This window comes from Crocodylus siamensis, chromosome 11 (genome assembly GCF_052110815.1).
Source record: "Crocodylus siamensis isolate JL-2025a chromosome 11, ASM5211081v1, whole genome shotgun sequence".
NCBI lineage: Eukaryota > Metazoa > Chordata > Crocodylia > Crocodylidae > Crocodylus > Crocodylus siamensis.
The window spans coordinates 340,415-353,066 of record NC_143405.1 but is presented as its reverse complement, the minus strand read 5'-3'; the positions used below and the strand labels follow the sequence as shown (position 1 = coordinate 353,066).

At 43.0% G+C, this 12,652-nt stretch overlaps 1 protein-coding gene across 3 annotated transcripts in view; it reads left to right on the top strand.

The window, feature by feature from the left end:
* Positions 1 to 12,652, top strand: part of RALGPS1 (Ral GEF with PH domain and SH3 binding motif 1) — a 228,681-nt gene that overhangs the window by 79,412 nt on the left and 136,617 nt on the right. For all 3 annotated transcript variants that reach the window (XM_090022095.1, XM_090022096.1, XM_090022097.1), the window contains one exon: positions 1,795 to 1,921. In XM_090022095.1, coding sequence (XP_089878221.1) covers positions 1,795 to 1,921 — 127 coding nt within the window. The remainder of the gene's footprint in view (positions 1 to 1,794; positions 1,922 to 12,652) is intronic.

Genomic DNA, 12,652 nt, shown 5'->3' with positions numbered 1-12,652 from the left:
GGGCACTCAAGGAGCTGGCGAGCGTCATAGCCCAGCCCCTGGCACGGGTCTTTGAAAACTCCTGGCGCTCTGGTGTAGTGCCCGAAGACTGGAAGAAGGCCAATGTGGTGCTGGTCTTCAAGAAAGGGAGGAGAGTGGATCCGGCTAACTACAGGCCCATTAGCCTGACTTCTATCTTGGGGAAGATCTTAGAAAAGTTTATTAAGGAGGCCATCCTTGAGGGACTGGCCCAGGCTAACATCCTAAGGGACAGCCAGCACGGGTTTGTTGCTGGTAGGTCTTGTTTGACCAATCTCATTTCCTTCTATGACCAGGTGACCTATCACCTGGACCAGGGAGAAGAGATTGATGTCATATATCTTGACTTCAAAAAGGCTTTTGATCTGGTATCCCATGATCACCTCTTGGCCAAACTGGCCAGTTGTGGCCTTGGCTCCACCACGATCCGCTGGCTGGGAAATTGGCTCCGTGGTCGGACCCAGAGGGTTATAATTGGTGGCAGTCACTCATCGTGGTGCCCTGTGACCAGTGGGGTCCCTCAAGGCTCTGTCCTTGGACCCATACTGTTCAACATCTTCATTAACGATGTGGACATTGGAGTCAGGAGTGGACTGGCCAAGTTCGCCGATGACACCAAACTTTGGGGCAAAGCATCCACGCCAGAAGATAGGCGGGTGATCCAGGCTGACCTGGACAGGCTCAGCAAATGGGCAGACGAGAACCTGATGGTGTTTAACACTGAAAAATGCAAGGTCCTCCACCTTGGGAGGAAAAACCTGCAGCACCCTTATAGGCTCAGCAGTGCTACGTTGGATAGCACTACAGAAGGAAGAGACTTGGGAGTCATCATTGACCACAAGATGAACATGAGCCTGCAATGCGATGCTGCAGCTAATAAAGCGACCAAAACGCTGGCTTGTATCCATAGATGCTTCTCGAGCAAATCCCGGGACGTCATTCTCCCCTTGTACTCAGCCTTGGTGAGGCCGCAGCTGGAGTACTGCGTCCAGTTTTGGGCTCCACAATTCAAAAAGGATGTGGAGAATCTTGAGAGAGTCCAGAGGAGAGCCACGCACGTGATCAGAGGTCAGGAAAACAGATCTTACGATGACAGGCTGAGAGCCATGGGGCTCTTTAGCCTGGAAGAGCGTAGGCTCAGGGGTGATCTGGTGGTCACCTATAAGTTTATCGGGGTGACCACTAGGATCTGGGGGAACGTCTGTTCACCAGAGCGCCCCAAGGGATGACGAGGTCGAACGGTCACAAACTCCTGCAAGACCGTTTCAGGCTGAACATAAGGAAGAATTTCTCTACTGTCCAAGCCCCCAAGGTCTGGAACAGTCTGCCAGCGGAGGTGGTTCAAGCATCTACACTGAACACCTTCAAGAGTAAATTGGATGGTTATCTTGCTGGGATCCTATGACCCCAGCTGACTTCCTGCCCTTTGGGCAGGGGGCTGGACTCGATGATCTCCTGAGGTCCCTTCCAGCCCTGATGTCTATGAAATCTATGAAATCTTATCTTCAAGTTACTGTCATAATACAACAGGTCCCTCATAAAGTACATAGAAATAGTTCTAAGAATCTGTACTCCGCTTCAAAGCTAAGGCTAAAACTGTGTTTTAGGTCAACATTAACAAATTCTCAAACACTTGTTTTTGGGGTTTTTTTTAATATTTGTGCTATGGGTTTCTGTACTCTGTGGCAGTCGCTACAGCTAATATTTGCTGTTTATCTTTGCACAGTCTCGTCTGTTTAAACATTTTAATAAGTCTACTTCATCTCTTCTCTGTAGCTTCTGAATCGCAAAGACAAGGCCACCTTTGAGAAGTTGGACTACTTACTGTCTAAGGAAGATAATTATAAGAGGACACGGGAATATATCAGAAGCTTAAAGATGGTCCCTACTATTCCCTATTTAGGTAAGTGTGAAAACTGGCTCATGGTGTACATAGAAATATATTTATTTTCAAAGAAGTATTTGCTGTTCCTGACTGGCAAGTGGCACTGTGTGTACCTGAAGCAAACCACATATTGAACATGTGGTTCATTTAGTTTGATGTTCAGGAAAATTAAATCTAGGGGAGTATTTTAGGCAGTAATACTGTCTAAAATGAGTGTGTACTTGGAGAACTGCTGTCTTCTCGTTAAAGCTGAAAACATAATTACATCACTATTTACTGTGGATTGGAGCTCTTTATAATTTTCAAGAGGATTGGAGTTTCAGGAATGGTTTAAATTAAAGTGGGTTGATTTAGAGAGACACTGAATACCTTTTTGTCCTTTTAGTTGCTTGAGCAGGTATTTTAGAATACTTTTTTCAATTTATGCCCCAAATTTTTGCTGAATATTTAGACCACTTTTCAATGAGTAAAGTGGAGATTAGACACAATCTCAAGGGAATTTTTTTCCCTGCAGGGCTCCCCTTTGTCATAACTATTTGTCATAGCTATTTTCCTAGAACTTTGTACATGCTTTAATCTACCTTCCCTAGGTGTACCTGAATTATACTGGTTCCTCAGGTGCTGCAGGCTCTAGATTCGTGCTTGGGAAGACAATGCGTATACTGGAGAGCTTTTCTTAAAGGTGGATCTTTTGTTAAATACAATCTAAAAGTACTTAACCATGTTATTTGCCAGAAGTGCTAAGAGTGGCATACTGTTTCTTGGTTGGGTATTTATTTTCTAATAGCTAAATTATCTTCAGAGACAAAAACAAACATGTTCCTCATGCAAAGGATTTTACAATGTAAACAAAGATGTGGCAGCATAAGGGTGTGAATGGAAACCAGAAAGAGTAAGAAAGAGGGGTCCATAAATTATTGGTGCAGGTATAGACCTTCACCTGAAAGTTTAGCGTAGGTTTTGTTAGGTGGTTGTCTTTTGTATTGTATCTTTCTGCTTTAAGAATTAGCATTCAGGAGGAAATCTTGACATGGCTGAATTTAGCTGGGAGTTCTGCCTTTGACATAAACGGGGCTAGAGTTTCACTAAATTTAAGAATATTTGTTATAGATCCCATGCCTTTATATAAGTAAATGCTTAGTGGCAGTAGAAAATTAACTTACAGAAGCATAAAGTAACACATTCATCTGTTCTTCCACTGGGCCTGTGCTGAGTATTGGGTAGCATTGTCTGCATACCTGACTACAGACAGAAGTGACATCCTGAGTATGTGATGGTTGTAAAATTAAGCTGTCAAAAATAAGGGCATGCCAAAGCCAAGGTGGCCAGTGCAAATTTAGTACAATTCTCTGCACATGCCTTCTGATTCAGTCTTTAATTACACAAGTGTATGCTGTTTCTTCTGTAGAACCCGGTTCCATTCTTTGCGTAAAATAAGTAGCTTTCCATTAATGCATAACTATTTAATATTCCTTTATCCCCCTCATCAATCAGTGTGTAACCCTATGTCTTGTTTACTGCAAAATATGCAAACTCTGCACAGTGAATATAGGGAGTTTTTCTCATTTTCATATAATTTAACTTCAGTGTATGTTGAAATGAAGAGGTGGTATTAGTTCTGTTTTACAGATGAGGAACAAAGCTATTAAAGCCATATTGTCAAGGGGCTACCAATTTTGGGTGGCAAACTCGAGACCACGTGATTGTTCAGAGTACTTAGGATTTCTACAGTACTTTCTGATGCACAAGTCCAGTAATCTCCCACATATTCAGCACTTCTGTAAAGCTAACTCTGGGTGTCCCAAGGTGGGTCCCTAGGAATGAGGAACAGGTATTTGCTGGATGCCTGCTTGGAAGTCTGCTTTAACTATGGTCAGCATTGCTTAGGACTCCTCACACAGAGACTGATATAGAACTTTGTTCTCTGAAGAACTATTCAAATTCCTTAAGTATGAGAGCATCCTTTCTGGTTTTCACCTTCCAGCTTCTGTACTAAATGAAGCTGGCTCATGCAAGCAGTAGCCTCATTCACTGCCCATCCTTGATTTTTGTGCAACTATTTGCTGGACTTAAAGGAATATTGTGATTTAGAAGTCCAAGGTTCAGTAACAGGCTCCTGAACAGTGTGTGTTCCTGAATCTGTTCCCCAGCATGCTGTGCCTTCCTCTGTTGCTCTCCCAAACTCTGCCTGGAGCCAGTTTTTTCTTGTTCCTTGCTCCTGATCTAGTCAGGCTTCATCTTCCTCCTCCATGGAGGGTGGGCACCAGTTGGGGCAATATCTGAAAGTCCAGGAGAGCTGGTTTGCTAGTTCACAGGAAAGTGTGTATCAGCCCCACAAACAGGAAGAGCAGGAGTAGGGACTGTTCTGTCCCAGCAGCCATGAGTTGGAACATGCTTTTTGCAAACCAGACATTCACAGCATTTTGCTCTTTGGTTCTAACAAACTTTACTAGCATGTGCCAATGAGTCCCTGTGGCACTGGCTCTTTTTGGCCATTACTACCTACACAGGTATCTTACTAATAATGGGTAATTGTAACTGCATAGGCCAAAAAGATAGAACCTACCGCCAGTGGACACTGGAAAGCACCTAGCACCATAACTGTGGGATACCCAGCAAAAGGCTCCTAACATAGTCTGTTCTTGGTAATGATTCTTGAGGAACACCATTTTGGATTCCCAGAAAGTTGCTGATCCTGGCTGGTGCCACTTTTTACTCTGTGTAAACAAACCAAGGGATTTGTAGACTATGAGAATCCCATATAAAGTCATGGCTTATTCTTGCATATGCCTGTATATCTTTGAAATATGGAGGGAATCCCCTACAAGATAAACAACACTGTGTATCTGTATAAGCCTCTAATCTGCTGAGTTTTACTGTGTGCAGCAGGTTTTTTCAGTATCTTGGTTTCTTTGGGGCTCACTGTTTTTCTGTGGATTTACTGTATGTACTTTGGCTTAGATCCAGGACACATGGTACTGTGTTTACTTCAAGTGACTTGTCAAAGGAGCACTCCTAAGTAATTGTCTGTAGCAGTGGGGGGGTTTTAAATCCAAGAGGTATGGATCCATAAGGGTCAGATCCTTACCAAACTGTGACTTACAGTCAAGACATGTTACCTGTCTCCACAAAACAATAACAGCAAAACAACAAGCTGTTGCTAAGCCTGGTGCGTTTGCTCATTTAACTAAGTATGTTGATCATGGATAACCTGTTTTGGAAACTAAAAGGAGCTTTCAATAAGGAACCAACTTTAGGTGAGGTTTGGATTAAGATTATGAGTCAAAGGGCAGTTACTGGGAATGTTTCACTGTAGTTATTTATGTAAGGCAGTGGTCTCCAAACTTTTTTGATTGCATACCCCTATCAGTAAAAGCTTCTAGCGTCTGGGATTAAGGATAACAAAAAGTCCTTTTTCAAGTATATAGGTAGCAAAAAGAAGTCTCGGGGTAACATTGGACCCCTACGGGGCAGGGCAGGGCAGTTGGTGACGGTGGCGTGAGAGAAGGCCGAACTCTTCAACAAGTTCTTTGCCTCTGTGTTCCCGTCTGGTGACAATGGGGTGCTCTTGGGTGATAGCATAGTGAGGCCCAGGAAGGATGCGAGTCCCCCGACAGTTAGTTAAGACCTAGTTAAGCATTACTTGGAGGGCTTAGATGTGTCCAAGTCGGTGGGCCCGGATGACCTTCATCCGCTAGTGCTGAGGAAATTGGCTGGGGTCCTTGCAGAGCCATTGACATGGCTGTTCAAGGACTCTTGGTGCTCGGGCCAAGTCCCTGAGGACTGGAAAAGGGCCAGTGTGGTCCCTATTTTCAAGAAGGGGAGGAAGGAAGAGCCTGGCAACTACAGGCCAGTCAGCCTCACTTCTATCTTGGGGAAGGTCTTTGAAAAAATTATCAAGGGCCACATTTGTGAGAGCCCTGCAGGGGAAGTGATGTTGAGAGGTAACCAATATGGGTTCATGCCAGGCCGATCCTGCCTGACTAAACTGGTCTCTTTCTATGACCAGGTAACAAAGAGCTTAGATGGGAAGGAGGAAGTCGATGTCATCTTCTTGGACTTCCAGGAGGCCTTCGACATAGTGTCCCACCCAATTCTGGTGGGCAAGCTGAGGGGCTGCGGCATGGACGAATGCACGGTCACATGGGTGGCAAACTGGCTTCAGGGGCACACCCAGAGGGTGGTGGTGGATGGGTCGATGTCGACCTGGGGGGGTGTGGGCCGCAGAGTCCCCCAGGGCTCGGTCCTTGTGCCGGTGCTGTTCAACATCTTCATTAGTGACCTGGATGAGGGCACGGAGAGCACCCTGTTCAAGGTCGCTGATGACACCAAGCTGTGGGGTAAAGTGAATACACTGGCAGGCAGGGACCGCATCCAGGCAGACCGGGATAGGTTGGAGAAGTGGGTGGATCTGAACAGGATGCGGTTCAACAAGGACAAGTGCAGGGTGCTGCACCTGGGGAGAGGGAACCAGCATTATGGTTATAGGTTAGGGGCTGAGCCTCTCAGCAGCACAGAGGCAGAGAGGGATCTTGGAGTCAGGATTGACTCCAGGATGAATATGAGTCGCCAATGCGATGAAGCAATAGGCAGAGCCAACCGCACCCTGTCCTGCATCAACAGGGGCATCACTAACAGGTCCAGAGAGGTCTTGCTCCCCATCTATGTGGCGCTGGTCAGGCCGCAGGTGGAGTCCTGTGTCCAGTTCTGGGCGCCGCACTTCAAGAAGGATGTGGAGACCCTGGAGAGGGTCCAGAGGAGGCCACTTGTATGGTTGGGGACCTCCATGGCCAGCCCGATGAGGAGAGGCTGAGGGACCTGAATCTCTTCAGTCTCCACAAGAAGAGACTGAGGGGGGATCTTGTGGCTGCCTACAACTTTATTAGGGGCCACCCACAGGGACTTGGGAAAAGTCTGTTCACCAGGGCCCCCCTTGGGGTCACCAGGAACAATGACCTCAAGCTGAGGGAGGATAGATTTAGGTTAGATATTAGGAAGAACTACTTCACTGTAAGGGTGGCCAGAGCCTGGAATAGGCTTCCCAGAGAGGTGCTGCTCTCACCTTCCCTGGAAATCTTCAAGAGGAGACTGGATAGGCACCTGGCTGGGGTCTTATGACCCCTCCACCCCCAGTGCTCCTTCCCGCCCATGGCAGGGGGTTGGACTAGATGATCTGTCTAGGTCCCTTCCGACTCATTGATTCTATGAAATGTTTTGAGCATGCACCCCCAATATATGTATATTTATATATTTATTTATAAATTATATACATGTACTACTGTACTAATATATTATGTACAGTATAGATAAAAATAAATATAAATAGAAGTTCTAATATTTTCTTCCCGCACCCCAATGGATCATCTTGAGCACCACTTTGGAGACCACTGGTCTAAGGGAGTAAATTTATATAATTTTTGGACATGCAAATTTGCAGAAATGCATTTCTTTTAACACATTTATCTCATTTTGCCTGCCAGTTACCCTCATTACCTTTATAAACCTGTATCCATCCCTCAGTATATGAGACGGAAAAGATTATTTAATTTAAATTTCAGGTTTCTTTTGGTTTGAAACAGTCTTAATGATAAAATGTTATTTAATCAGATTGGTTTGGTTATTCATTTCCCCTCTTGTGATTTTTTTTTTTAAGTGATCCTTCACATATATATTTATCCTTTGAAGGTGAAATAATTGTTATGAATGTGTCGCTAATCTCACAGAACTATGTATATCAGCACCAGGAGCAGTTGTTCATTCAGCAAAGTATGAACTTTGCTTGCTTGGTTGTTTTCTTTCCATCTCACAACCAGTTTGGTGGCATCTTACAGGCATTAACTGTGCATTAAGTTCATGTGCTAAATCCTTGTGAAATTTAAGTTGGAACATCAAAACCCCATTTGGGACTTAAGGCCCAGAATCTCACAGGTATTTAGGCACCTCTGCAATTCAGCAGCAAAAAGAGTTACTGTGGCTCTTGGGTGTATAAACAATAGAGTACTGAGTGAGAACAGTATAATTAAGAACTTCAGTACTTATATCAGAAATTTATTTTTGCTCCTAGTGATCTTGATGGGGCGGAGGGGACCTCTTTAATAAAGCTTCCCAAATAATAAACTAGTTGCAATCTTGTGGTTCTTTGTTCCATTGTGTTTGGAATTAGATAAAGTTTTGTTTTTTGTTTTTAAACCACATTAGATTCTTTTTCCATTATCATAGTATAATAGAGAGTTAGGGCTATTACGCTGATGCTACTTCGCATTTCTTTTAAATGTTACCTTAACTGTTAATTTTTTGATTTTATAATGATTGGCTTGGTGATGATTACAACATCCCAGCAATGCTGCTTACCCTAAATTAGTGATAAATACTCTCAACCATAGCTCATTTTAATATAACTGGGTGTGAATGTACAATATTAGAAAGAAAAACCTCTGCTTCAAGTTTTAAAAAGTGTAGTTTATGCAAGATTTAACAGTGTACTCTTCCTAAACATATTCGCAACCACAGGCTATGATGTTAAATAGGTATATTCTCCTTCATGCCTCAAACTACTATTTTCAAACCTTCACAGCAGAGGTTTTTTCCCCTTTTTTTAGAAAGATCTTCCAACTTAACGGAAATCTTGAGATCAGCAGGACTGTGGTCTGGAGTGCTGGAAGCATTTAGCCACAGGTTGGTCTGCAAAATAGCAACAGTCTTGTTTGAAAATGGATGGGTACTGTGGTTGGCCACTGAATTTTCCTGTGTTCACTGCAGGTGGTCTTTTTTGCGTTGTGTATCTTAGAAGGACAAAGGTGCAAGTGTGCTGATCTGTTTGCTGTATATTGCAAGTTCCACTTGCAGATAAACTGCAAACACATCTCCCTTATTCTGTAGATATAACAATGGGAGCAATAGTGAAGGCCTTGAGTGATGACAGAAAAGTTTCATGAAAGGACCTCTTGGCAATAGTGTTTATGTGAGTGAATGATTTCTTGCTCAAGTAATTTGATTTGATAAAGGATGAATTGCCTTTTCTCAGCGCACAGTATGCAGGATTCAGCCAGGCAGCTCCTAGCCTGCTGAGAATGCATTGGTGCAGGCATGTCCTATCCTGTTTTGAAAAAGATGGCATGATTTTGTGTTTTCCCCGTGTATGTGAACTGACTTTATATATCAGTTCTTGCCTGTCCCTTGGGGCATCTTTCTTATCGGTAAGTGGCATCTAAAACAAAAAAAGTATTTTGTTAAATTCAGTCTGGCGGATTTTATTTTGTGTCAAGGAAAAAGATGAGCCTCTTCTTCTTTGTTTCTTGTGATGTTTTTATGTCATCTCTTTTTATTAACTATTCAGTTAAATTGTTGCTGGCAAAAAGTATAATGTTACTGCAGAACTAATAAAAGGCTTTTGAATTGGTGCCACATGACAGTCTTATAAGAAAACTGGAGAAATGTGGGATAGATATAATTACTGGTAAGTAGATTTATACTTGGCTTAATAACTACAGGCAGAGAGCAACTGAATGGATCAGTATCAGAATGGCAGGGGGGTTCAAGTGAGGTCCCATAGAGGCCTCTTCTAAGCTTGGTGATGTTTAATTTTTTTAATGACTTAGATACAGAAATAGAGAGCTTCCTGGTCAAGTCTGCAGTTGCCACAATACAGTTCTAGGAATGGTTACAAATACTTTGGAGTTAATGAGTAGAATGCAAAAGGATCTGGATAGATTGGAGAATTGGCCACTAGACGACAAAATACAGTTCAGCAAGGGGCGCGTGGAAGGTGCATCATTTGAGAGGAAGGAGAATTTGTGCACAGATACAGAGTTAAAATTGGCTTGGTGGCAGTATTACTGAGAAGGGCCTAGGGGTTTTGATTCTGAAGTGGGAGCGGTGCCTGACTGGGGAGAACTGACCTCAACTCTAAGCATTAGCAGGTTTTACTTATCTTTAAGCAACAATTCAGACATCAGTCATTTGTGTTTTGGCTCTGGTACCCTTTATACACTGCACTTATTTGAAATGAACTTGAGGGTTATTTACCATAAGATTTTCACTCCAAACAATAGTATCTGAGGGGAAGTCTTGATTTAAATATACGTGCAAATTCATTCTATATATGGCTCCGCTGACTTGGATTTGGATTTAAAGTTTTATCTAGTGAAATTGAATATAGGGCTTCCAAGGTGAAAGCGTTATATATACATTCATCTCTGTTCCTGCAAGACCTCCTAACCACCTGCCCTACTGCTGCTGCTTTTCCTATGGCAGCAATGGAAGGTATGAATTTTAGATGACCCACCAATAATTAAATCCTATAGATGGAAAATTATACATTTATTAGAAATTATACAAATTTATAATTTTCCATGTGTAGAATCTAAATATTGGGTGGTCATCTTGAATCTGAAATCATCTTGGATTTGGATACATACAGTATTTACTCCTGGCATGAGTTATTTTTTTGATATGCCAACTTTTGAATCCTACTATAACTGGTAAACATGTGTTCTGTAAATGTATAATGTGCATTATGCTCCATGCAGCTACTTCAGTGTGTATAAAACAGGGCTTCATCTAGGCCTGTCTAGCCTAGGTTTGAAATACTGTTCAGATGCACTTAAGTTGCAACGTGGTTGTCCCCTAACCAAGTTGCAAGTCTAATTTGTGAATAAGTTCCTTGACCCAGTTGTATTTTTGGCATACACAGCACCTTAACAGTTTCTTTATTTTCAGTAGGCTTTTATGTCTAACGACTCTCCTTTTCTTTTTAAAATTTCTGTAGTGTATTGTATTATAATTCTTGTATTCCTGTTGTGGTTAAATGACTGGTGTAAATATATCCGTTTCATCTGATAGAGCCACCTCGCTGGATGAAGTCAGACAAACGTTCTGACCAACTTGGAGAACTTGCCTCATTTGCTTCAGTTTAAGAGAACTCAACCTAAACAGAACAAACAGCGGCCTAGCAGCATGGCTGGATGCTGGCGGCGCAGGGGCAGCGGTGTCTTCCAGGTGCTGCCATACTGCCAGCTTGATCATGGTTGTGTGGCTGCTGGCAGCAGTTGTTTTTTCCCAGGCACCCTCCCAAGTTGGAACCCAGGGGCTTACCCTGGTCACCCTTCCCTAGTTACACCACTGAAAACAAAACTCTGGTTTATTAAAGAAAGTTTCTCTTAAGTGAAGAAACTTTTGCAGTGGCTGGAAGAGGCTCCTTTGTTTCTTGTCTTTGGCTTAAATAGTTTTGCCTCTGTAGTTTATACTCCTCCCCAGTATTCAAACCAAGCAGTTATTACTCCTACCAACCACTGTTTTGCTAAGCTAAAAAATGCCAATTGCTTCTACCCTCCACTCGTCTGACAGGGTCTTCGTTCTCCTGATTGTCCTAGGGCATTTCTCTGCAGCTTCTCCAGTTAAATTTATCTTTCTCAAACATGAGTGACCAGAATTGTACAGAATATTACAGACGCAGTGTCTCGTACAATTGCGTTAATGCTTTCCTATCTCTACTGAAAATACCTTGTCTGATATGTACCCTAAGGTTGCATTTGCCTCTTTCACAGCTGCACCAGACTGGTGGCTCTCAGTCATCCTCTGCTCATCATGTCTTTATCCTCTTCAGTCATTCTTAACTGATGAGCTCCCATGTTATAGCAGAAAGTCATGGTATACGTAAGTGTAATCTCATTTCTGTTATTCTAGTCCTTTAGGTTATTTTCTAATTCTTCTTGATGATGCATCCCAGCTTTGCAAGGGAGCAGCTTTGAAGGTCATTAATGAAAATATGAAATAAGATGGTTCCATGGAGAACTCCACTATATCTTCCCTCTAGCCTGATGCTCCCTCTTTAAATAGTTTTGTCATTTCCCTTTTAGCTGGTTTCCTTCTTAGTTCTTCCACTGAACTTCTTCATCCTAACGGAGAATTCACTTTACACAGTCCACCTTGTAACCATATGCCTGCAGTGCATTGGGATTGCACTCAGTCTTTCCACATCCAACAGAAACAAAGTTCCTTGAGGGCCTCCTTTGCCTTTGCCCTCTGATTAGGGACACAGCTCCGTTTATGAGCCCTTGTGTTGGTGTCATGGATTTTGTGCCATCTCCCCTTCAGCCACTGTCAGAAAGCTCCTTTCACCACCTTGTGATAGGACTGCCCTCTGTAGAAGAGCGGCAGTGCTAAAGCCACACCACAAGCTTGTTCCTAAGGCAGTTCTGGACTTTTGACAGAACAAATCACATATTTTTCCAGTCTTCTTCCTGAAACCACATTTTAAAGCCAGGAAAGGACATCCAGCATGCCCTGGATGTATCCAGTGATTTGGGGTAATTGCCTTAAAAGGACTGAGCCAAGCCATCTTTTTGAAGGACTCCTGTGGTGGATCGTGCAGTAAATTGCCAGTTTTAGTCATCTGGTTGGCAAGTCTGTCTTGCTGAATGTGAAGAAATGGCCCTCCAAAATATAGGCTTCCTCTGTTGGTTTCAGTGGACTTAATGTTTCTGAGATCTGCAGGAGTCATAATGTGCTGGCTTTTTTGAAACATTATACCTTACTTGGGACAGATGCCAAATTAAGGAGAGCAGTATTTCCACCTGTGTTTGGTTCAGCTAATACCCTTGCCTCCTACTATGTAGGGAAGATACTTACTTATCTTACAGGAACTGTAGTTCTCTGAGATGCTGTGACACCGTCTGTCCTCACTGCTCAGTCTTCAGTGGCCTCATGCTTTGGACTGTGAGAGAACTGCGGAAGGGTCACAGCCCATCT